This window comes from Rhipicephalus sanguineus, chromosome 10 (genome assembly GCF_013339695.2).
Source record: "Rhipicephalus sanguineus isolate Rsan-2018 chromosome 10, BIME_Rsan_1.4, whole genome shotgun sequence".
NCBI lineage: Eukaryota > Metazoa > Arthropoda > Arachnida > Ixodida > Ixodidae > Rhipicephalus > Rhipicephalus sanguineus.
The window spans coordinates 41,337,724-41,362,679 of NC_051185.1; the positions used below are offsets into that span (position 1 = coordinate 41,337,724).

The following is a 24,956-nucleotide window of genomic DNA, read 5'->3' on the forward strand; positions in this document are numbered from 1 at the left end:
GCCGTCTGCGCACTTCTCTACAGAAAACCGCTGAGGGATTTAACAGTTCTGTCACGATTGGCCGACTCAACATTTTTAGGTTTACGGGGTCACAACTTTGTTTTGAAGTGGTTTCGACAAACGACGTGCAGTTTGTAGTGCTTTCGGGCACAAAACAAATATCTTTTCAACGATCGACTAGCATGGAAGAGCCTGAGCAAAGTTCTTCACCGACGAAACCGAAGTGGCCTTTCAGACACAAAGTGTTGTTCAAGACTTCTATGCTCGATAAGCATCGAGTGCCTGTGGACGCGATGAAACGCGACTGTCGGAATATGTTGCAGGTCGCCCAAGGGTGAGTTACGCACAAGAATTCCCAGCAAAGTGAAAGTGCGTGATTGTAACCTGAATATCGCAATACTTACGGTACACTGGACGTTCCCCAACGGGCCAATATAAGTCCAGCGTTGCCGAGCGGTCACTTGTTCAGCAACAACGCTTTCGGCGCTCACCTCACTGCATTTGTGGTCGTGTAGTAGGGCTTCATAATTATAGTCGGTTACAACCTAAGCATAAATACAAGCTCCGCCCCCAGAACTGCGGAGCGCATGTATTCTTCTGCTCAAGAGAATTGTGGTAGGCGGTTTGCGTTCCAACCATAAGTACTTTTCGCTGCTAATGTAAATGTCACGCATATTGTGAATTAAAAGTTCGACGTCCTTTGTTAAAATGTTACGTTTGGCTGAGCAGTGAAGTCGGAATCGTTGCTGAAGTTTGCCAGGAAGTTCAAGTTTTTGATCGAAAACTAGCGAGCGAGCATGTGCTTGCTTGTATGGAGAACTCCCCATCACAAAAACGCGAGAGACGCTGACGTCACGTAAATAGTACATTTCCATTGGCTTGGGCATTTATGCAAATTCTCGCTGGGTTGGACAGCAATGGCTCTGGGCGGAGCTTACATTTATTCTTGGGTTGTAATGGACAGTAGATGTAGCACTGCAATTCTTTCGCGTAAGGGAAATTTTTCTACGCCATCTTGAACACTGAACACCCGAAACATGGTTTTGCAGGTGTCACAATGCAACCGCCGGTTGCTCGTTTGTTTGAAGAATCCTTTTTCACTGTTTCTTCTACGACTAGGAGGGTGCTCGCTGAAGATCCGGAAATCGACAACAAGACCAAAAAGCGGCTCATTGACACATCAGAACTGTAAGAGGCCCCTTTTCTTCCATCGTCTTAGGCTTTTCTGATGAATGACTGACGCAAAAGGTTAAAGGGGGCTCTGCAACCGCTCCCAAACTTTCATGCCTCGTATGACCCTAATCGTGTCAATCTATTTAATTAGCAGGAGTGCACGTCATTGTCTCTGTGACCATCCCAACAAGAAATGATGTTGTTCCAGTATGTTGCTTTCGATAGTAATATGCATACGTTGAACAAGCACACTGGCATAACAATCAGATTAGCTTTCATGAAGGCGCACCCACAGTGGTCGTTTTATGCACACGTAAGCACGTAATTATCGGCACACTAGTGAATAGAAAATTTATTTTTGTATAGGGTGCCGAGATCGTACAGCCACCCGTCTTTTGAACCTGAACGTGCGAGTGTTGACCGCCGAGTCGATAAGCGCCGTATAACAGAGCGCAGTGGCAAAATGAACGAGAATACATGTGTGCGCTATGAGCACTCCTGTGCGGCTGTCTACTGCCAGGCTGTTCCGAGAACCGGAAACCACACCCGTTTCTTTTGAGCACTGTTATCATCATCCTTTCTTTCTTTTCTGAACGCTGCCATCAAGTTAAAAGAAAAGGTAAAGTGGTCGCGCTTGAGATGGATAAGATGTGATATACACCCACTTATTATGCTACGTGCGTATCAGCATTTTTTTGTTGCACTACCCTCTGGTTCATGCAGCACTTTCCCGATGCAAAAAAGAGATCTGCCACTGCAAGCCTAAAACAGGACAAAATATCAAGGGCCAAAAACCAGGTGTGGTTAGGTCTGTTTCGCATAAGTGCCTGGCAGACGAAAGCTGCACCGGACTATTCACTGCGTGCATGTGCATATTCTTGTTCATTTCACCGCTGTGCTCCGTTATACAGTGCATGTCGACTCGGCGGTCGATACTCACGCGTTCAGGTTAAAAAATTGGGGGGCTGTACACTCGAATCACTTGGGAACTTGCCTGTTGAAGCAGACACAGTATACAGTGCCTGTGAAGCATGCCATAGTGTCCACACAGTGCTATTGTGCCTTTACAACCTGCTTAATAGAAACATGCAAACTAGCATGCTTTGTTAGATATCATGATTCATACCTTAAGTATACGGAGCCTAGAAAGGGATCACTTGTCTTAGCATATTTAGAAGCTCCAGTCGCATGTATATTGGTCACATTGGCACTGTTATGCCACCCATACTTGTTTACTGGCATGTGAAAATGGCACACCACAAAGGCACACATTGTGCCAAATGGAAACACTGTATCGGTTATTATCTGATGACAAATAGTAACTAGAAGAGCAAAACAACTTGTCATGCCACAATAAGCTGCATTGACACCGTGGCTGTTGTGTATGGGCACCAGCACGGTTAGAAGCAGTGCATGTGACATCACTGAAAGCATATTTATAAACAAACTCTTGCTCTGTTGTCTTCTCAGCTTGTCGGCTTTACCACTCATCACTTCTTAAGCCTGTTCATTTCCGTGGCGTTTTCTTTGTGTCTGTGCTTTGAAAATGTAGTGGCATCGTTTTCAGCGTAGCTTTTTCAGAATTCCAAACTGCTTTCTTGGCTCAAAGTCTGTTTTTTTTCTTTTTTTGCCTCAAATGACAGCGTAGTTGACACTTGTGACGCGCTGTTTGAATTCAAAGAAAGATGCACAAAAAAACGCATAGTACACAACACAAGCACGAACTAACAACTGTTTATTTGATGAAAAAATGACAATGTGAGGAAGAAGATCGGCAAGCATGAAGGCCCATCGCCATCGGCTGGCACACACCGACAATTCGCTCTCTGGCTACGCCCTGCGCGCTGCTGCTACGATCGTCGCTCTCGTAGAATCCTCAATAAACCCCCCGTAACAAGTGGTGGAGGTACTCCGTCACAGAAAAAGAGTGCTTGGCTATCATATGGGCTCTTCAGAAATTTCGCCCCTATCTTTACGGTCGTCCTTTTGACGTCGTCACGGACCACCACGCTCTTTGCTGGTTGTCGAACCTGAAGGACCCGTCGGGCCGCCTCGCTCGTTTGGGCTCTCCGAATCCAGGACTACGACATCCGTGTCGTCTATCGCTCTGGCCGCCGACACTCTGACGCTGACGCCCTTTCTCGTTTTCCCCTCATCTCAGACGACAGCACTTCTACTCACGATCAAGATATGTCGCCGCTTGACATCCTGGACATGGCTTCAGAACAACGAAACGACCCATGGATCGCCACCATTTTGAACTTTTTGTCAAGCCCTCCGACAGCGTCGGCACCTCGCTCACTGCGACGCCAGGCACAGCATTTCGCTATCCGCGACGGACTTTTATACCGCCGCAACTACCACAACGACGGCCGTACATGGTTACTAGTCGTACCCCGTAATCTACGTCAAGAATTGTGCTCCGCTTTCCACAATGACCCACAGTGTGGTCACGGTGGAGTGTCTAAGACGTACATGCGGCTCAGTCGACGATATTATTGGCGGGGCATGTACAACTTCGTCTGCAAGTACGTCCGCTCTTGCATCCCCTGCCAACGACGCAAACCAGTCTCGCACCTCTCCACAGCACCTCTCCAGCCACTCCCATGCCCACCCCTCCCGTTTGACCGCGTCGGCATCGATTTATACGGGCCCCTTCCATGCACTGGTGCTGGAAACCGATGGATTGTCGTTGCCGTAGATCATTTGACAAGGTATGCTGAAACTGCCGCCTTGCCTGCTTCAACAGCAAAAGACGTTGCATCGTTTAGTCTACACAACTTCATTCTTCGCCGTGGCGCACCTCGTGAACTCCTGAGTGATCGGGGACGTGTATTCCTCTCGGACAAGCTGCAATCCCTTCTATCTGAATGCCAAATTCTTCACCGCACTACTAGCGCTTATCACCCACAGACCAATGGCTTAACTGAACGATTTAACCGGACCCTTGGTGACATGTTGTCTATGTACGTTGCCTCAGACCACTGCAATTGGGATGTTGTACTTCCGTTTGTCACATACGCGTACAGCACCGCCTGCCAAGCCACTACCGGATTCTCACCATTCTTTTTGCTTTATGGCTGCGAGCCCTCCAGCACGATTGATACAATTCTCCCGTATCACCCAGACCCTGCCGACTGCCAACCTGTGTCTGAGCTCACCCAGCACACTGAGAGATGCCGACAGCTTGCCCAATCTTTCACCTATGATGAACAGTGTCGCCAAAAACAGCGGCATGACTCCAAGCCACCTCCGGACCCTTTTCCTGTCGACTCCGTCGTGTGGCTTTGGGTGCCTCCAGTTGCTGCTCCCGGCCTTTCGTCTAAGCTCCTTCCAAAGTACCACGGACCCTACCGCGTGGTTGCGCAAACCTCCCCTGTCAATTACATGGTCGAACCCGTTACGCCATCTTCCGATCTCCGTCGTCGCGGGCGAGAGACAGTCCACATTGACCGCCTCAAGGCATATTATGATCCTCTGACCTCTATGTAGATCGCCAGGATGGCTACCTCTCCATACCGGGGGTGATTGTGAGGAAGAAGATCGGCAAGCATGAAGGCCCATCGCCATCGGCTGGCACACACCGACAATTCGCTCTCTGGCTACGCCCTGCGCGCTGCTGCTACGATCGTCGCTCTCGTAGAATCCTCAATAAACCCCCCGTAACAACAAGTATATACAGGGGGAGAGAAAGAAGTACGCCAGTAGCGTACATGCACAAAGCACACAACAAAAGAAGAACCATCCGCATCACGCCATCAAGTCTGTCCATGTCTTATATCTAAATTTCTTTGTAAAAATGGCACTTCATTATCAGTCAAAAGTATTGATTTCGAAGTCAAATGTGTCGAAGTGTCAACTACGCACAGCCAATGAGCCCCTACCATGGCCCTTCTAAATGACAGCATCCTGGCAGACACAATGCGGCAGCCAGTTTACATGTTTCCCAAGCGCATTTGTGCGCATTTTCACGTCCGATTGAAGAAAGCCAGCCTAATTTGATTGTTCAGTATTCTGTCTGCTTTAAATTTCCCATGATTTCAGCCCCACCTTGCCATCTGGAAGCCTCACAATTATAGTTGGTTACAACCTAAGAAAAAAACGTCAGCTCCTCCCACAGCCATCACTCTCTCTCCCACAGGGAATCTTTATGAATGCTCCATCCAATAGCACTTACTTATTTTCGTGATGTGAGGCACTTCAAGCACTTCTCAAGTGTTTCAGATAGTTGACTTTCCAATACAGACACACGTTTGTGTTGCTGGTTTAGGCCGGAAACTTGAACGTCTTGGTAAAATTTCGTCTGGAATTCTGACATCGCTGCTCAGACAAACATAATGTTTCAGGTAGTAACAACGAACCTTTAACTATTAATATGCATAGCATTTACATTAGCCAAGAAAGAGTACTTACAGTTCAAGCGGAAACCAGCTAGCACATCTGTCTTGCCGAGGTTCTGTGGATGGAGCCTACATTTTTTCTTAGGTTGTAACCGAGTATAGCTCTGTTGACAGTGCCACCGGCCTGATAAGAAAGTGGCTCTAGATTTGGTGCTTAGGCCTTCAAAAGGTTTCTTCAACCATTTAGCTGTCTTTTTTATGACTAATTAGGGTGGTTTCCAGCCTTTGCTGTTAACGGCAATGTAGACAGCTAAGCGGACAACAGCCATCTTAAGTTTCATTCCAGTTCTCACGTAGCTGCCAAAATAGACAGCAGGAGAGGAAAATATGATGCCTGCTATTTTGCTGTCCAGACAAGATAGCGGCAGAGTGGAACGCCACTTGTATCTCACCAGTATGGTCGTCTACCCGCAAGTAAACTCTTTCTTACATGCCTAATGTAAGCTACATTACGTTTTTCATACATTCGAACATGTAGGATGCTAAAGAAATCACAGTTCTGTTTTCCATAGCTTTCTCATGTTGACATGAGGTTGTGTCGTGCTGCACAGACGTCACTCAGTCTATCACAGACGTTGATAGTGAGTGCTCTATCTTGTGTGTCAATATCTCGTTTTTTGCACTTTTCTGTCATGATATCACCCAGACGTTTACCATTAGTCGGGTGACTGGGGCTTGATACTAAGGTGTTTTAGCAGTGCTTGTTTACCGTACGCTGGTACCGTACCGTCACAGTTGGCACGCAGCTTTTTAGTCTGCAAGACCTCTATTAGCCATTTCGATCATCTCATTACATTACAGCATGCAATAAGCCTATCACGCATATAAAGATCTTTGAAATGCTACTATGTGCCGACCACGACAATATAGTATTTCCGTACTTACCATTCCGTAAACTGGCGCTGCTAAGACGCTCTACCGTCTTCTAAGCTGTCAGCGTAGACTGTGTATGAGCCTGGCTAGAATTCAAACACCCCCTAAGTCGAGGGCTGAAAGGACTGCAGAAGGGAATTCTGCTTGCCTACAAAAAATCAGTTTACACTGTCCAGTAGGCGAACATTGAGCTTGCGGTGCTCATACATAAATATGAGTAGCTTCATCAAACAAACCACGTCAGACCAGCAGTGCAGTTTTCTCACTGCAGTGTTATGCTTATAAATTTCAAGTAATTTCAAATGTAACAGCTTTCCTGGAACGTGTTTCCTGATGCATGACCTAACATGGAATTGTTTTCGATTGAACAGGATGTTCAGTCCTCTCTGACGCTTCTAGGCTTTCAAAACGTGGCTGTATGAATACGTGTTGAGCAGTTGTCGAAAACTTCGTAAAATCAAGTTACATTCAGTCGAGGTTTGTCTATATGTGACTGTTGCTGCCCTGTTTTTCTTGAGCGTCACTGAAACCTTGCTGCGGTTTCCATTTCATCTGCCCGATCATTTCAAGCCGTTCTGATTTGACTTCACAGGATCCTTTCAAGGTTGGACAAGGTCCTCCAGCTCCGGGTTCTCGACCCTGAAAAACTGCGCATGCTAGTGGTGAGTCGGTGTTTAGCGGTGCAGGCAGCCTGCAGACATTTAAAAGGCCCCTTAAAGGGACTGTCTACCGCTCAGAAAAATTTTTTTGATTGTGGTGAAAATGAGAAGATCGTTCGTCACATCAGCGGCAACGAGCGCGCTTTCGTCCCATAAAAAAAGAATTATAATTTTAATCTGATGTTGAAAACCGTGAAAGAATGACCGCTAGCGTCCCCCAACAGCAAAGTGGTCGCAATTCCCGCAATCTATAGGTGTGACAGACTATCCACGCAGGTGGACTTACTTTGCTTAAAAACAAACATGTAGAACTTGAGAGTGTATTTTCCGCTCTTGAAACAGCTTTCGATTGCGTCAAAAAGTAATTTTTGCTGTATTTTTTTATCTCACGCGCCCAAAAAGACGCCTGGTGGCGCTGCCGACGCCGCCGCTTTCGAGTTCGTCTGCTTCAACACCCCGCGCTGGTTGTACCATTACGCTGCACTGTCGTTAGGATGTCTCGCGCGTGCTGCGCTGTGAAGGCATGCATTTATAATCGCTACATCAGTACAGAAGTTTCGTTACATCGTTTGCCTGCAAGACCATTACAGAAACGTCTGTGGGAAGATTGCGGCAGCAGTGCTAAAATAAACGCATAGACTGCAATCATAGCAAAACGAGTGTTCTGTAATCGTATAATAAGGCTTCATTTAACCGATGGTGCGCTTAAAACGACTGTTACATTCATTACATTAGTGTTCAGAGAAAAAAAAGAAATCCTACAGAAATGACATGTGCTTTCGGTTTTAAGTTTTACCGGCACTACAATCGTCATCACGTCCACCAACCAGTGTTGTGGGGCGTATTCACACCAATGGAAGAAGACCGACCGCAGATCGGAAAATTCTGTTTTAAAATTTTCTACTCACTTTCCAGAGAAACCGCTGCAAGGTTGGACACTTCAGATGGTATGCTTTCGAATGCGGTACAAAACAGAAAAGCGATGAAGGACGGTAGACAGTCCCTTTAACCACCTCCGATTTTTTTTAACATTTCAAATAAACGCGTGCATTGAGTTCGGAATGCCATCACCATCAACAGTGCCAAATGCAGCAGCGCAACTCGCCGCAGGTGTGCCACAATATGAAAATAATAATCCCGTGTTCCTCTGTGGGCCTTTCAGTATACCCAGTGTTGGTCGTGACATCACCAGTACAGTCAGGTCATGTGAGCAGCAGAAAGAACCTGTCTGTATGCCTGCAGGTACATAGCCTGATTATACTCCTCGCACTGCGAGCAAGAACACTTGACCAGGAGGAGAGACAAGCCAACGAACAAAGTGTAGCGAAGGAAAGAATGAAACGAGTGAGGGCTGCATTTCAATCATCTTAACGCATTAAACTCCATAGCAGGGAACAGCGCAGATCTTCCCCTCCCTCTTTTGTTTATTTCCGTTTCCCAAGAAGCGTATATATTTGTGCGCATACGAAATAAACGCTCATGTTGTTAGCCAGCGCCAAGTCCTGTCAGTCTCTCTTGTCTGGTGTATCTGCGCTTCCCTGCTATGAAGCCAAGCCAACAAGCTCAAGTTTACACCCTTTGAAAGTGCATTAAACTCCGCTATTATGGCACTGTCACTTGCCCCGTTAATCGGGTGACAATCGCCAGGCAGATTCCAAGGGCTGACGTATAGGCCCCCTGAAACGCACCACGAAAGCGCGGAGAATTTAGAGTAGGTCCTTTTAGTGTGCCATCGAACACCGGTTGTGGACCAAAGACAGAGTCAGAGCCAAGAGTTGATAACACAAACAAAATATATTCTCAGTTAACGCAGTACAAGCATCACATAAACATGCACACTCAGCTGGTACCAGTTACTATACACAATATAACTTAGATCATAACTTAGAATATAACTTAGATACACAATATAACTCAGAATTATCCTGGCGTTGTCATATCGAGTATGTTACGTGCAAGGCTTCAAGTGTTCTAGGTTTTCTTAGAAGAAAGGCAAGAAATTTGCCTATTGCCGCAAAAGAGCTCTTGTATAAAGCCAATGTTAGACCAATACCTGAATACGCTTGTTGCGTTTGGGACCCTTGGCAGCAGGTGGACATTCAAAGGATAGAAAGAATTCAAAATTTAGCTGTGAGATTTGTGCATGCCAATTATACCCGCCACTTTAGCGTGACCAGTGCAAAGGAAAGCCTTGGATAAGAGTCATTGCAGCAGCGTAGGCAATACTTAGGGTTAAAATTTTTTCACAGTATATTCCATAACAACACTGGTATAAACTGGGACTTTTACTTGCACAATCCTGATTACATCTCACCCCGTCTTGATCATGCCTACAAGATAAAGGAGATAAGATGTAGGACGAACTATTTCAGGATGGAGTTTTTCCCCAGAACAATTCGCGAGTGGAACAAACTGCCTCATGACATTGCCACTGTTATCTCCCCTGAAGTATTTGCTTCCTCTCTTCAGAAGTCGTAGTGTAAATAGTCCTCGTGATCCCCTGAGGGGTATTTGCTTGTGTGTTTTCCGTGCTAAAAATGTTTTGCTGTATCGCTTTTCTTTTGTCCATTTGGCTACTTGCCGCTGTACACTTGTTCAATTACCTGCTTTCGGTTGGCTATGTTTGTATTGTACTCCCCCCCACTGTAATGCCGAAAGGCGCTGTGGGTATTGTAATAAATAAATAAATACAAATAAATAGATGGTGTTCAAAACAATGGGAACCAAACAAACAGATTGTGCACTACAAATGCAATCTCTTGCATTACAAACTATTCAAGAACACTTAAAGTCTTGAATATTCACCAAACGTATCCAGTCCACAGTTCTTGAAACGTAACTTGAATGCTTCTCTTCCAGGAAACACTCACGCAAACTCCAGCGCTGATCGTCATTGTTACCTTGCGTCGTCGGTCCCACGTGTTTCTCTTCCTGGGAACTCTCGTAACTTTTCACTGCTCACATGGCGTCATCATCCGATTCTTCCAGATAGACAATCGACTGACCGCACAACATCATAAACACGTCTTCTTTGGCCGACGGAACCACACTCAACATAACTTCTTCACCATCTCCGGACCGATTACTTTTCTTTCGTCGGTGCACGCTTATATCTTCTCGCTGCCAGGTTCCAGAAGCGTCTAGTGTGTTCTTTGGCGTGCAGCACAGCCAAAGCTAGGGAAAGGACAAGATTCTTCTCGCAGGTTCCACTTGTGGTGGCGTCACTCGGCGTCGCATCATGTTTTCTTTCATGATGGTTCCAGACTTTGCCGGGCGTTTGATCCAAGACTGTCGGTTGGGTGAAGAGGCGGGCTCGTGGCAACTTTTGATACTTGTTATTTCGTTGTGCGCGCTTGTTGAGTGAACAGCTGGCGTCGTGCTTTCCCGCTGCCGTCTGAAAGCGGCCGCGCACGTGCCTTTATTAGCACGCTCTTTTGTGACAGGCACCATTTCGAAAAATTCTTGCGGCTACGTGTTTGCGCAGACTTGTGATCAACGGCAACACCACAACTAAATTTTGACGTCTGCGGGGTTTAGGAACCCTTTAAGACCTCATACTTTAAAAGAGGTTACTCGTTGTGTTGGCTTAGTGGCGAAGTTCTATGCTGCTAAGCCTGAAGATGTGGGCTTGGTTCCCGGCCACAGTGTCCACATTTCAGTGAGGGCGAAACACAGAAGCAACCATGTAATCAGGTTTAGGTGCTTGCTAAAGAACCATAGGTGGCCAGAATTAATTGTACTCCACAATTACGGTGTACCTCGCACTCGCATCCTGCTTTTGGTGCGTATGACCTCACAAGTGTTGAATTCGTACTTCGAAAGAATATGAAGGGCAAAGATGCTAGCCTTAAAACTAAAATATAGTATCTGGTTAACACTCTAGTTTTTCTTCGGCAATGTATGTGTGTGAATTGGGGACCTCGTGGAAATACGAAAGAAAAAAGCTAGGCTTTATTCTTTTAGGCTCCGGTGCTGGCATGCAGTATTGAGGACTTCATAAACTGCCGAACAAACCAATCTGCCAAACAACCAAACTATTGCAATCCAAGCTTCACACAGCTTCTTACCTTGCGAACACGAGTTAAGGCAGACACTTGGCTCTAATGCGTACGGTATGTTCAGCACTGCATCACCGAGCAGTGGCCTACCATGTAAGATGCCTTTAAAGGGCCCCTAAACCACCCAGAGGTCGAAATTTAGTTGTGGTGTTACAGTTGTGCACGAGTCTACAACGAACATGTAGCCATGCGAATTTTTCGAAACGGTGCCGTAATAGCGGAGTCGCACGCGTTTGATGATCCAAATGCTGCGATCGCTCATTTCACTCTTTCCTTCGCTACCCACCGCTCGCCGGCTGGTCTCCCAAAGCCGCTTTGCCCTACTTGCTGAGTGCCTCTCCCAATCTCACGTGACATACCGTCATCGCTGATGCGCTCTTCAAAACAGCGGGCACATCCGGTTGCTGCGGCTCCATGAACACCGTGCTTCTCGGCTAACCGCTCTTGTTGCCGTGCTGGCCCGTGCTCCTACGAATCATGCCGGTATGGACCCTGTGTTGCGCAGACTCCTTCATGATGGCCCCGTTTGATTACATGTGTCGCGTCATTTCGTTTTTCCAGTCGGTGCATTTGCAGCCAAGCACTGGACACTGATGCATGAAAGCCATCGAAAAACGCTGTCAGATTCAGTCCGCATGGCTTATCAGACCGCTAGGCATGATTGTGCTGGTACGCTAGCGATTTGGCAGTTGCGTTACTGGCCACAGTTGCCGATTCGCAAGCGCACACACGCAAACAACACGACGAAGAACAGCCACGGCCGGTCTGGAGGCGCGCGCTCGCTCCTTCCTTTACGGCCTGTGCACGGGGGGCTGTTGCTACCTATGGCCGCAATTTCGTGGGGGCGCTCCGAGCCAACTGCTCCCTAACTCACTCCCGGCCGTTGCGGAGGCTAGCGCGCGCAGGGGGTGCTCGGCTTCCGACTTACCGTGGCGCTTTCTGAAGTTACTCTATATGGTATTCATGGTACCAATGCAATAGAAACATGGTAGCAAGTATATATGATGACTCTGGTAAATTCCGCTTTACAGAAGTGGTGGCGCAGGCCGCTCATAAGCCCGCTTCTGTTGCTCGACAAAGCATCGACGCGGTTATAACACAGCCTTGTTTTTTTTTAGGTTTCTGTAACTTCGAGAATAAGTAAGAGGATGAACATTGCATTTGGTTGAGGAAACGGTTTAATATTGGTTTAGGAAATGTTTATTTCAAATGTATGTGCCGGCCGTCGCTGTACTTGAAAATAACAAAATTGCACATTTTTTGTTGGAGGCATCTTAATTCGGGCTTTAATATTGAAACAAATACTTCAAAAAAGTGAAAGTCACTGCATAATGGGGACGGCCACGCTGCAGACGAAGAGGAAACATAAAAAATCTTTCAGAGAATCCTTTCAATGGGAAACAGAATGTTTTCCTTGGTACTACAACGATATGCGCATGGAGAACTGAAAAAAATCACTGCTGGTAAAACACTGTAGTGACGATCACAGTTTAAAGGAGTCAAGTCTGTCACAGCCTGATATGCTTCCGCGAGGGCTTGTCAATAAAACCGGAAGGCCTGTCATTCTGATCTGTTAACTTTTTTGTGTAGTTAATAAGAAGAATCCGGAGAAACTTCTCAGAAATATTATGAGCCAGCACTCTCGCGTGACTCTTGTCCACACCTTCCGGACAGTCCAGAAGTGGCGAATCTTCAAGGTATGGCTCAACAGTCAATTGCAGAGTCTCGAGGATTTTCGTTTGAGGAAGATATTTGACTGCTTTCTCGAAGAACGTCACAATTGTGTCCAGCATTGATAGTAACTCCGGCTTTGAGTAGTGTAGATCATAGGCTTCTTGCTGACGGAGATGATGATACAAAGGACTGCTCGTTTTGTTTGTCCTCACTAGCATGGCGCATGTTTCGCAACCGACATCAGTGATGAGTTTGGCAATGTAACCACCTACATACACCAAGCCTGAATAGGCAACAGAATTCGGTGGTTTGCGAGGAGGTTCTCGCAGAGCTTCAAGTTCCTCAATAACATCTTCCGGAATAGACACCGCCGCTTCTTCAATGTTTTCGTCGCGAATGTCCATGTCTTTTGAAGGTAGCGCCTTTTCCTTGACAATGTGGGTCAAAGCAGCTGTGACGGCTCTTGCGTCTAGCGCGTCATTGCTGCTCCCGCACATTGCCCTCAATTTTCCAAACAATGCCTCTATAGGATCACTGTTAAATTTCTTCGTGAGCACATAGTTTACTCCTTTTCTCAGAAGAAATCGGACTGTCTCCACTGTGGACTTTGTGGTGAAAAGCAGGGCAGTGTACGTCTCGTCTGTAAAGTTTCCAACGCCAGCGGCGACAGAAGAATCCTGGATGCGCTGAATGTAGCCTGAAAACTCATTTTCCAGCCACAGCGATTTAAGCACACGGGCGTCGGGCATTTTCGCCTCCATCGAATATAAGGTGGTCGGGTCTTAAAAAATATTGTTGTTGCTAGTAGCGCTGCGTGTGCGTCTTCTATTGCCGAGTGCCGAGAAAGGCAGACTGTCCCCACACGTACCTGTACTTCCTTCACCGCTTGCTGCTACCGAAAGAAGTAATTAGCACGAGAAATTGGCCGGGCACAGCTGGTTTACAACACGAAGCGCATGCGGCGAAACGCGCTTTGGGCGGTTGGCTTGCGATGCCCTCACGCAGAGCGCGCCGTAGTGACTGTATAGAAAAAGTTCCATTGTACTCCCGGCGGCTGCTCAGGCCATAAGGGAAGGAGCGAGCGCGTGCCTCTAGACCGGCCGTGGAACAGCAAGGAGCGCGGGCAGCTGCTTGCAGACCAACCGGAAGTCGCACGTTCTTGTTCAACCAGTCACAGCATTGCCTGCAGACCACATCACAGATTCAACATGTTCACATCGCACATGTCACTAGGGAGGCCGGAAAGGCCCGGAGAGGAGAAGAGATTGTTTCTTGAATTTGCGGCGTGCCCGCGGCTTGTAGTGCTGCCACGTGTGGCATCGTTGATCGTGACGGCATTCTGCGCACAATGCGCGTGTTTACTTGAAATGTTTGAAAAAATATCGGAGGTGGTTTAGCGGCCCTTTAAAAGCAGTGACTACGTATCGTAGCGCTTTCAATGATGCGCACACCCGAAGTGGGAAAACCTCTCCCCACGGTTACACCTGTCTGTTTCCTTTTTCATGGCTCACTGTGTCATCATCAGTTTAAGTTGAGACCTTTTCCTGAGCCTCAAGTTTCTGCCTTTTAGGTAAGGCTATTCGCTGCAAATCAACTCAGACACGGTTACTCTGATCTGAATCAAGGATCAACTCCACATGTAGCATTCCAAGTCATAGTGCGGTAGTGATCATCCGAACGAATGATCAGTGCCTGTCTGTGTTGTATTGCTGGACGTTTGCGTGTCTGTTCTCTGTGTCTTCATTCGAATTTTGTGCTACTCCACCCGAGGAATACAAAGCTAGCCCGTCCCCAGGGCTTGTCACCTCCTTCATTTACGTTCCCTCATCCTTGCTCCATGAACAGAGGCAAAACCTCTCCAATGCCTTGGGCTGGCCTCTGGCATTGCTGCTCTGGCAGTGTCAGCTCTAATTTGTGGTAGTTCACCGATGTCCGAGGGTCTCCTTGGCAGTGTCTTATCACTCTATTGCAAGGGGTTCTCTCTCTGTGTCACTAGGCTGAATTCTAGCTCCACGCCCGGGTCACGTCCCCAACATGTAATGCACATAATCACGGCGATGGCGGGTTCGGTCGAGTAAGGCGAAATAGGCAAATTAAAATGAAGCATTGTTTATTGATTTAAAGGAATCATGAGCCACCCCTCGCACTTGGTGGAATAGCGCATACAGCAGTAAACGGACGCGGCTCCAGATGAAGCCGTCGAAAAAAATTCATTCCACGGCTTCATCTGGAACCTTCAGGAATTCAGACCACTGCGCACATGCTAAACAAAAGCAGATGTAATCTTTCCCCAATGTAGGTGCACTGCCTGGAACAGGTGACACGACTTAAAAGTTCAAACATTGCGAACAAGTCTGCTGTGCGGTAGCCAAAACATCCTTTTACGAATATATTTTCTCTTTGGTCGGCGCCATGTCTTTTTTTACCTGCGCTTGGGAAGTCTAGAGACGAAGATATCCGCTCGGGGGTCTGTATAGGTGATCCTGAGATGCCACATGAGAGGGAGCATCTCTCCATCCGGTGCATGATTTCATAACCATTTTCCATATCCGTCTGCGAGGGGATAGTCTCCCTCGAAGAAATTGATATACTTTCCCGCAAGCCGGAAAACAAGGGGAAGCGCATGGCACCAAATGGCGGGTGGAAGGGGAAGCCGGGTGAAGGGTACAGGGTGCTCCCTCCCATTATGGCCCCTTGGCTCCCACTGTCGGCCTGCAATCGCACCATCGTTAACCCTTTAAAGGGACACTAAAGAGAAAAACTATGTTTCTCGTACTAGTAAATTACTCTTTCCGAATACCAAAATTACCATTCCTGGCACAAGAAGATGCTCAGTAAGTGAGAAAACACGCAAAAAGAAAATGCGGGTGGCGACAACGCATTGAAATTCCTGCATCGATCACCGTGACGTTGTAGATTTCGACAGCATCCACAAGGGCCTATGTAGTTCCTAATCGGTAAAAATGCAGTAGACTGCCCTCTGAAGATTTCAGAGACTTAAGATAACAAGTTTCAGGAAATTTCGTTGCCACTGAAAAATACACTTTGAAGTCTGTGACATCAAGCGTGGATGTTTCGGCACGATATTTACAAATAAAACTTCCACCTTGATTTTCTCCTCTGTTAATGAGCCTATGATGGTGAAATTAACGCTGTTAGAGTTTTCAGAGTACAGTTTATCAGTCTAAATCGATTCGTTGTTTCACTTTAGTGTCCCTTTAAAGGGGTACTGACACAAAAATTTTGGCCTCGCGTTTTCTTGCTGCACTGTGTTGTGGGGGCCTGGTAGTCATAACACGGCACATTGTTTGCTGCAGCACGCAGCTGTAATTAATTACAGGCTCCTCATTACCATCCAGTCTCAGTTTCGGTTTGAGAGAGTTCCAAGAACGACAAGCCGCCAGGTGCAACTATCGCCGCCTAGCGTGTGCAACACTCTACCACGTCAGCACACAGAACCGTGACGCACTTCCGCGTGATCTGCATCCTCTGCTCGCGTTCTCGCGCTTGCCGCACGCGCTGCGCGATGTCGTCGCCGTCATAGTCCTCGTCTTTGTTCTCAACTTTCAATACCTGCTCCGCGGCAACAGACTCACGATCAACTGCCAAAAAGTTGCCTGCTGGCACAACGGCAAGTGTGGCAAAAAAGAAATGGCAACTGTGACGTTATCATAACTTGTTGTACCGGCTGCAGCATGGGGGCGTCGGGGAAGTAGGGAGTCACTTCGGGTCACTTTCGCACGTGAACTTCAAAATTGACATAAAATACCTTCCAAGCTATATTCGCTGTTGATATTTTGCAGACGATATACGCATGTTCGCGGCAATCGATCCCTCAGGCTGTCTGGGCCAACGTTACTAGAACAAACTCAGTTTCAAAGCTCCTTATCTCCGCCAACGGAGGAGGGTGGTCCGAACGGCGGTCGCGAGAACTAGCGGCGCTGCAGTTCCGTCTTGCGCCACTATCGGCGCGTCGTCTGCTGCCACGGCATAACGCTGCGGTCCGCCGCGCAACTCGCGGCAACTGCGCGGCAACTTTCTTATTGTAGTAGTTAGGTGGATGCTTAGGTGGATATGCATAAGGTCGTCTGCATGCATTGGCACGCGTGCGTTGTTCATTGATTGGCTAAGAGTCGATGTTCGGTCTGTATTGCCACGCCCACTTCTTGTTTTATTTTGATGTATTCGGGTTTGACCAGCAAGGACGGTTATCAACGCTCGACGCTGTCCGCGAAGCAGTGTTCGAGAAGCTTCGTGATTGTAGTAGATCGTTTTGGTAAGATTGCGCGCCGCACGCGAATGTTCCAGCTTTGTCTTGAGATAACGCCGCCACCAGCGATATCGCTGGAAAGTTCGATAGCGCCTGTATAAAAGCCGACGCGTTTTACCGCTTGTCAGTTGATCGATGGTCGACGCTCTGTTCGCCGCTATCAGTGTATTGCTGTAGTTTGACTTTCAGTTTCCCGGCCACAAGTTCGGCCAAATAAAGAGTTTCATCTCAGACCTTCTGACTGCTGCCTTCGTCGACGTCATGACCCTGTGACAATATTTGAGCTGTCTACATTGCGCTTAACATCCAAGCATAGGAGTTTCTAAGCGAATGAGGGTTTTCAGCGTAATTTTTATAACTACCACCACAATTTTAGCCGCTGCCATCTTATCTAGACCAAGAATAACCCAATACGTTTGTAAAAGCTAGCCTCTATAGTGTACAAAGAAGCGTACTTACTCGAGATACAAAAACGTTCTAGAAAAACAGCATACTCATGTCGTCTACAATTTATTGAAAAAAACTTTCTCGAAAAACATCACCAATGCTTTGCAATGTTTACAAGACACGTTTTCGCCACGGCTAAAGAGATACTGACCATAAATCGGAAAATTTTACGAGAACTCGGTAAATGAAACCTCAGTGTGCGATTACATCGAATAGATGTCGTCTCTGAGCAATTTTTTCAGCGGATAGTTGTATTTTCGGTGCCTCATCTTTCTACGTCGCCTCCTTCTACGGTGCCTTAAAGAATTCGAACAGATAGGCCGTGGTGTGAGCACCGAGCAGTTATTCGCACGTACTCTGTCGCTAGAAGAGTCGTCAGTATTCAACTTCAGTTTTTCAACTTCACCGAGCAGATGTTCCATGCCCGCAGCGCTTCTTACACTGTACGACAGCCGTTTGCGTTTCGTGCTGTCGCCGTTCACTACGCAGTTAAACTGCTCGTCAACTACAATTATCTTTTGCACAAGTAAGTCTCCGTTCCCGAAGCAAAGTGTAGGATTGTGCTAGTTGGCATTAAAATATTAAACTGCTCAGCGCAAAAAAAATTGACACGGTACACATAGAAAAGACGAGGACCAGCGATGGTCCTCGCCTTTTCTATGTGTACCGTGTCATATTTTTGCGCTGAGCAGCCCGTTCCCGAGCCGGCGAGTGTAAAATATTCCGCACATCTTGTTCGATACCTCGTCGTAAAATCTCTCGAAAATCCACTGCTTTGAAGGCATAGCGACAGCTGAGAACTGATCGAATATCAGTGTGATGCAACTCTCAGTCTCGGTAGTGTATATATAGGTAATCGCCTGCCTTTTGCTTTGCTGTTCTATTTCTGGCGGCTCCTCCAAACTGGGCACTGAGCTTTCGCGGGACGCCGTGCGTTTTGTGGGTGATTTGCGCCGAAACCCCGAACATTTTGGCTTTGAAATGTGGGGTGGAAGTGCTGGGAACAAGCGCGGCATGGCACCGGGCGCGAGTTCCCACTTTCCACGTGCGATCAAAACTTCTTGTCCCGCAACGACACGACGATAGTGTTTTACAATGTTGTCACTCTCAAACTGAACGTCACAGACCTTGCATTCCGCAGTATAAGCTTTCTATCTTTGTGATGCAAAGCTTGAATGGCGTAGGGTCTTTTGGAGGTCCGAAGAAGTGTCGTGAAGCGGAGTCGTCGTTGCGGCGCAAAGCAAGTCGGCATACCGCACTGTGAATCTTTTCGCCCTCGTTACGCTTCGTACATCATGCACGTGTCTTCGTACAAGAGGCTAGGCTTGGTCAAGAACAGTCGCAAAAATGACGAGCTAACAAAGCGCAGACGACGCTGTAACCCACGTGCGCTCGTACATAGGCGGCGCCGATCACAACAAGCGCCCGCCGCGGGAGCTAGACGTGACTGCAGCGCCACTAGTTCTCACGACCGCCATGCGGACCGCCTCTCCGGCGGAGCTTTTAAACTGAGTTTGTTCTAGTAACGTTGGTCTGGGCCGCGAAATTTTGTGACAATACCCCTTTAAGGTGCTTTGTACACAATTGTGTGCAACACTTGTTCTTGCTAGTTCGGTTGACTCATGGCTAGGAACGAGCTAGATGCATTGAGCTTTGCATAAACTTAACCTCCTGCGTAATAAATGTGTGTCTTCATTTAACTTTACTTTGCAGTGTACTGTTGGATATGATAACTTTGCTGAAGGCACTGCCATGTATGACGAGTCATTCAACGTGCTGCTTTCCACGATAAACGTGAAAAGTATGATGTTTCTTTGCTCGAAATCAACATAAACGAAGACAAGTTTTCACTATATTTCTAGCCTGAGATTTGATTCTATTTGTGTAAAAACAAAATATGAATGGCTTCAGTATCAGTAGATATTTAATCAATTTTATTCAGATTAATTGCTATAAGACACATAAATCAACATTTGATGATGTTGTTATTATTATTATTATTATTATTATTATTATTATTATTATTATTATTATTATTATTATTATTATTATTATTGTTATTATTATTTTGCAATAGAATATAGAGTGCCTTGAAGTAATGTTGTGTAAATTTGACGCATTTACAAACAGTTCTTCGTAAGTCGCGTCTGAAAGGGCGAAGGGAGGGAAAGAGGTTCACATGCTTTTCACAACTTTTAAAGTTTATAATGCTGCTGTATCTATTGTTTTTCTGACTGTCTTGCAGGAAAAGAACAGACCAGTGCTGAAGCGATTCAGAGAAAGGAATCAGCGGCTTGAGAATGCCATCAAGAGAGCAGAGGCGTAAGTACTTGACTGGTGGTCAACTTTTAGTCCTGGGCCACGGGTGGCCTTCTGCACAGTTATGGTACTGCTATAGTTCCCATCTGGATGGTTCATCACTGGCATGGACAGCCTTTTCCCTCATTGTGTCATATGTCAGTTCATTTTCTGCGCTCATATGTACGCTGTTTACCACTTTTTCTGGTTATCCTAAAATGGATGTGGTATAACTTGCGTTGCATGGGATCCGTCGGACGTTCAAACATAGCGTCCAAACATGGCAGCTGACCCGCCACGATAGTCTAGTGGTTATGGTGCTCGACTGCTGGCAGAGGCGTGCGCACTGAGGGGGGCAGCCACCCCCCCTAATGCCCTGAGAGGGGGGGCGCAAAAATCTGCCCCGTACATTGCACCATTCTAGTCACCTAAGAGGGGGGGGGGGTGCAAAATCTGCCCCATACATTGACTTAGTAGGGTGGGAGGGGGCGCTGCAATGAACCTTTGCTCCCCTGATGGGGAACCATGCGCACGCCCATGACTGCTGGCCCAAAGGTCGCGGGATCGAATCCCGGCTGCGGCAGCCACAATTTCGATGGAGGCGAAAACGCTTGAGGCCTGTGTACTTAGATTTAGGTGCACGTTAACCCTTTGAGGGTCGATCTTTTTCGTGAAATGCGTCCCCCCAGTGCGTATTTTTTTAATTGCTGAATTCAATTCCTCTGACGAATGTATTCAAGAAAAAATTGTCTAAAATTTTTTTGGGTGACCGTAAAGTGAAAAAAATAATCATTTGTGTTGTTACATACACATGGTTTATTAGTGAGTAACAGCAAGATAAATTCTAAAAAAAAAAGCCTATACGACTGTTAAAAAAATTATGCGTTGAAATAAACATCTGTGTAGTTCACAGACATACACAAGTGTAAGTGCCCGAAGTTTAATTGGAAACACGGGAGGGAGAAAAGCCACTTTTGATCCAGTCAGCATTGTCTCGCCGCGCACACTTTTGAGGTGTCGCTCGCTCATCAACATCTTAATCTTAACTTGTAAGTAACGCCTCATATGATGGGCTGACATTTAATTAATCAGATTCTGATTCGCCAGTTTAGCGGTGATTCGGAGGAATCGCCGCTAGACTCACTTTTGCAGCCGAGAAACCAACGTGCACTTCCATAGCGCAAGCAAACTGCGCAGGTGAGCGCACTGAAGAAAATAGTGTAGTGAGCACGTCTGGAAAGCAAGAACAAGTCCGAAACCCATTGGGCGCGAGGCCCACCACTGCAAACGCCAGCACCACCATCAGCATGACGTGCTTGGCAGGATCACGTGGTCTCAGCGGCAGCGTCGGCTGCTTGTGGAGCGCTGCCGTGTGCTTTGAAAATGAGTTTCAAGTTCAGCCTGCGCTGCGGTCTGTTCAAATACGGAAGTTTTCTCGCATTTTCTACTTAATTGAAACCATTGTAAAAGAGTGGCTGCCTCTGAAGGCGACGAACATGGGGCTCTACCGCTCGGTGCCGTAGTGCCGGGCTTACGCAACGGAGACCAGTGTCAGCCTGCACCGGTAACCATGGGACAAGAAACTGTGGGAAGCGTGGGTTGTGAAGCTAAGAACTGGCAAGCAGCCATTGGCTACGATTCATGTGTGCAACAAGCACTTCCGCAACGAAGACTTTCGATAGTTCGTCGCGCCTGCAGGGTTCGGCGAGTAGCAGGCAGCACGCACTGAGACGATGGCTCACGCGCGCTTCCCGCCAGCTAATGACACTTATCTGCCACAGGATGGAAAAGGCGCTACCTTTTACCAGGTGCGATGCACATGCACATATATACCCCATAAAGTGGATAAGAAGATGACCGCCGCCATAGCTCAGTGGTAGAGCATCGGACGCGTTATTCGAAGGTCGCATGCTCGGTCCCTTCCGGCAGCAAGTCATCTTTTCGTCTGCTTTATTTTCTTCACATTTATATCATAATTACTACAAATAATATCCCCTATACTTTCCTTGGCTTTCTTGTCTGCAAGTTCTAGATTATGTTGCGTCTAGCAAAGAAAAACTAGCCCTTAAAGTTCCCCTTCTTTCGTTCACATTCCTGCATAGTTAGATGAGAGGCAAACAAAATGGATGCTGTCTGCAATAATGTCAGACAAGAAAAAAGGCGTGCAGCCAACCACTTTGTCATATTCTATAGTGCTTATAGAAAAAGAATGTGCTGCTAACATACTTCAGCGCTTTTCCTGTGGCTAACTTTTGTGTGCAGTTTGCTGAGGTGCGCGAGCCGGCACCCTAATGCTGATATCAAGAGAGCCCATTACCTGACAAGTTTAAGCTGTAGCTTTGTAATTCATAGCGATATCAATCAGACTAGTCTTTCTTTTCAGGGTACAGTTGCTTTGCCCATGGCATTGGTCCTGGGTTTGAATCCTGGAACTTCAACTGGGAAACTTTCTTTTTGATAAATCAGTATAAACTTTCTTTGCAGCTTCATGCTAAAATGAGTGGATGACGGTTATTTATTTCGCTTTTGTGGCTACACCAGCGTTCAGATTGCACAATATTCTTGCCGTTTTTGTTTTATCTTTACGGACAGGCTTCGAGACGAACTCATGCGGCAAGGCGGGCAAGAAAACGGGGACGTGTCTACGGAGAAAATTTCAAGCGACGACTCAGATGGAGCAGAAACCCCGACAAAGTTTAGCTAGCATCTTTCACATCATCTCCCATATCATCTGCATCTTTTTAAACATTCATTGTGGTCATGCTGCATGGTTGTCCAGAACAAGCGGTCTTATTCACTTCAGACAGTTATCACTATCTACACTACTCTAGTTTTTTTTTTTCTTTTCCAAAGTACACTAAAATACAGCTTGCTGCATATTTGTTGTGGTTTGGAGTTTTGCGAACAGTCATTTCTGAGGCCAATTCGAATACAAATTGGGTACCGCCAGAACCAGATACACTACTAGTCGAACATTGAACAGTTTTTGGGCAGTGTACTGCCAATTGTAGATAACATAAAATGGATTTCACACTATAGTTCTGATAATTTTATCATTTATACCCACATTAATGGAGTGCAAGGCACAACTGAGCTAATTCTTTGCATGCGAGGAGCTCTTTGCACAGTTTGAAGATTTGGTACGTAGCCAGTAGATTGTGTCCACCTGAATAACACAGCCCTCTACACTACGTAAGCACTCGCGTTTTACGACTTGCCTGCTAGGGTTTCGTATATTTTACTTCTGCACCAGTTTTTTGGTGATCTTGTTGCAGCCATGTGTTCTGAAATATGTGTTTGTAAACAATTAGAAAAATATTCGTCTTCATAAACAGCAACCAATCGACTCCAATACAAGATCTGAGACTGCGAATCGATTTGATTTTCGTGACTTTTTAAGGTTCGGACAATTCTGTTGTTGCTTCTTTTTGGCCACCATCGTATATTTGCATGGCTTCCGAGTTCGTAAGTGACTCATCATTGTATATATACATATTACGCAACTATCGAATTCATTTTGCTCACGCTTTACTATGTTACTGCATTTTCACTTTCATTTTTATGTATGTGCTAGAACATGGCTCACGAAAAAATAAAATTTGAAGCTATTTCACTCTGTGAAGGTGGGATGACCAGTGAGGCTGGCAAACGCACTCCCGTCTCGGCTTTGTCGGCATTCTTCACAAGTGCACCACTCCTCGGGCGTTCTCACTGTGAGCGGTCAACCCATACTTGCCGCGCACGACCGCGCCAACGCAGCGCCCAGACTGAACTGAGGCGAAGAAACACGAAAGACACGCCACACCACATAGATTTTCTGCACAGCTTCCCAGGTCGGCCACCGGTTACACTCCGAGAATGGCCCACCTCTGTCAAATCTGTGATGTCATCATGACATCACAAAAAGTTTGGCGATCTGCAACGTCATCACTTCCTTGGAGGAGCCTCTAGTTCATCAGCCATTGGGCTACCATGGTTGTTTCATTCATTAAATGCATCAAATTGCAGCTGGAAAGTTTAGAGTGTCATTGCATATTCTTCTCCTGAAATCCAGAATGGGACCACGGCAGATCTTTTTTCATGCCTCCCTGGTTCGCTGACCTTGAGTGCCAAGTGTGCGTGATTGCGTGTGTATATATATATGTGTGTGAAGATTAAGATTATTGCCAGAAAATTTAATTCCTAACATTTATTTTCATAGTACTAACAGTCTTAGGGGCGACACTAAATCAATTATCTTTTATTTTAAATTTGCGCACAAAAGCAATATACGTCCGCATAGTTAACGAGTCTATGTCAAAAGCAGGTAAGAAACACAAGCAAACTATTTTTGTAAATAGATAATTTTTAGCAAGGAAAAATGAAGCAAGTCTTGTCTGTAAGCTTTCAAAGTGTTTAGTGTTGCTTCGGAAGTTAGGCGACGGCTGGTTCAAATCGGTAACTGGGCTGGCGGATAATTAAATTATCTTCGGTGTAGTGCGGAAAGGAGCTAATGGATGCGTGTGACGATGCCTCGTTATTCGTGTAGTTATTTCGACGCTGTTAATTCAATCCGCCGACATTCGTAAGAAAGCTCGCTTTGTCTTGCGTGCGCGTCTCGCATTGCTATAAGAAAACAAAAATAAAGAATGCCACGTTGTGCAAACGCACATTTCGAAAACCGAGCCACTTGAATAGGCTTTCGAAACAGTGCGTAGGAAGTTTGTTTGAAGTGGCGCCAGACTCAAAACTCGAAGCGGGCCGGCTTTACCTAAGCCGCATTGCGCAGATGTCGGAACCACTGCCGCTAGAAAACATTCGCTGTATCGGCACGTGCCCGTGTTTATGTATACAGATCGGTGGGGCGTTCGGGCCTTCGTTGTTTTTTCTGCCTTGCAATTCGTTCTCGGAAGAGAGGCCGCTTTGTTTTTTCTCGCTGAAGATACCACCGCGAGAGGCCGCCGCACTCGGTGATTCAGCGTTTCGGGTTATGCGCTGCACGCGTCCATGTCTTGTCCTGCTGTTTAACGCCGTACAGTGGTAAGCCTCACAATGACCGAAAAGCGCTGTGAAGGCGTGCACGACTGTCCCGTCAATAATTGTTTCAGCATGTATTGTTATAGAA

At 46.5% G+C, this 24,956-nt stretch overlaps 1 protein-coding gene across 1 annotated transcript; it reads left to right on the forward strand.

Annotated features, from left to right (window-relative positions):
- Nucleotides 1-83: 83 nt before the first annotated feature.
- Nucleotides 84-23,939, forward strand: LOC119371761 (uncharacterized). The gene is made up of 5 exons (XM_037642221.2): nucleotides 84-334; nucleotides 1,120-1,188; nucleotides 7,039-7,108; nucleotides 19,800-19,876; nucleotides 22,445-23,939. The coding sequence occupies exons 1-5, from the start codon at nucleotides 183-185 to the stop codon at nucleotides 22,554-22,556; spliced, it is 480 nt and encodes a 159-aa protein (XP_037498149.1). The 5' UTR covers nucleotides 84-182; the 3' UTR covers nucleotides 22,557-23,939.
- The last annotated feature ends 1,017 nt before the right edge of the window (nucleotides 23,940-24,956 follow it).

Excerpts from the sequence above, each read along its gene's own strand:
- LOC119371761 (XM_037642221.2), top strand. The coding sequence starts at position 183 with ATGGAAGAGCCTGAGCAAAGTTCTTCACCGACGAAACCGAAGTGGCCT. Across the intron at positions 335-1,119 it reads ATGTTGCAGGTCGCCCAAGG|GAGGGTGCTCGCTGAAGATC; the intron begins GTGAGTTACGCA and ends TTCTACGACTAG. Across the intron at positions 7,109-19,799 it reads AAAAACTGCGCATGCTAGTG|GAAAAGAACAGACCAGTGCT; the intron begins GTGAGTCGGTGT and ends ACTGTCTTGCAG.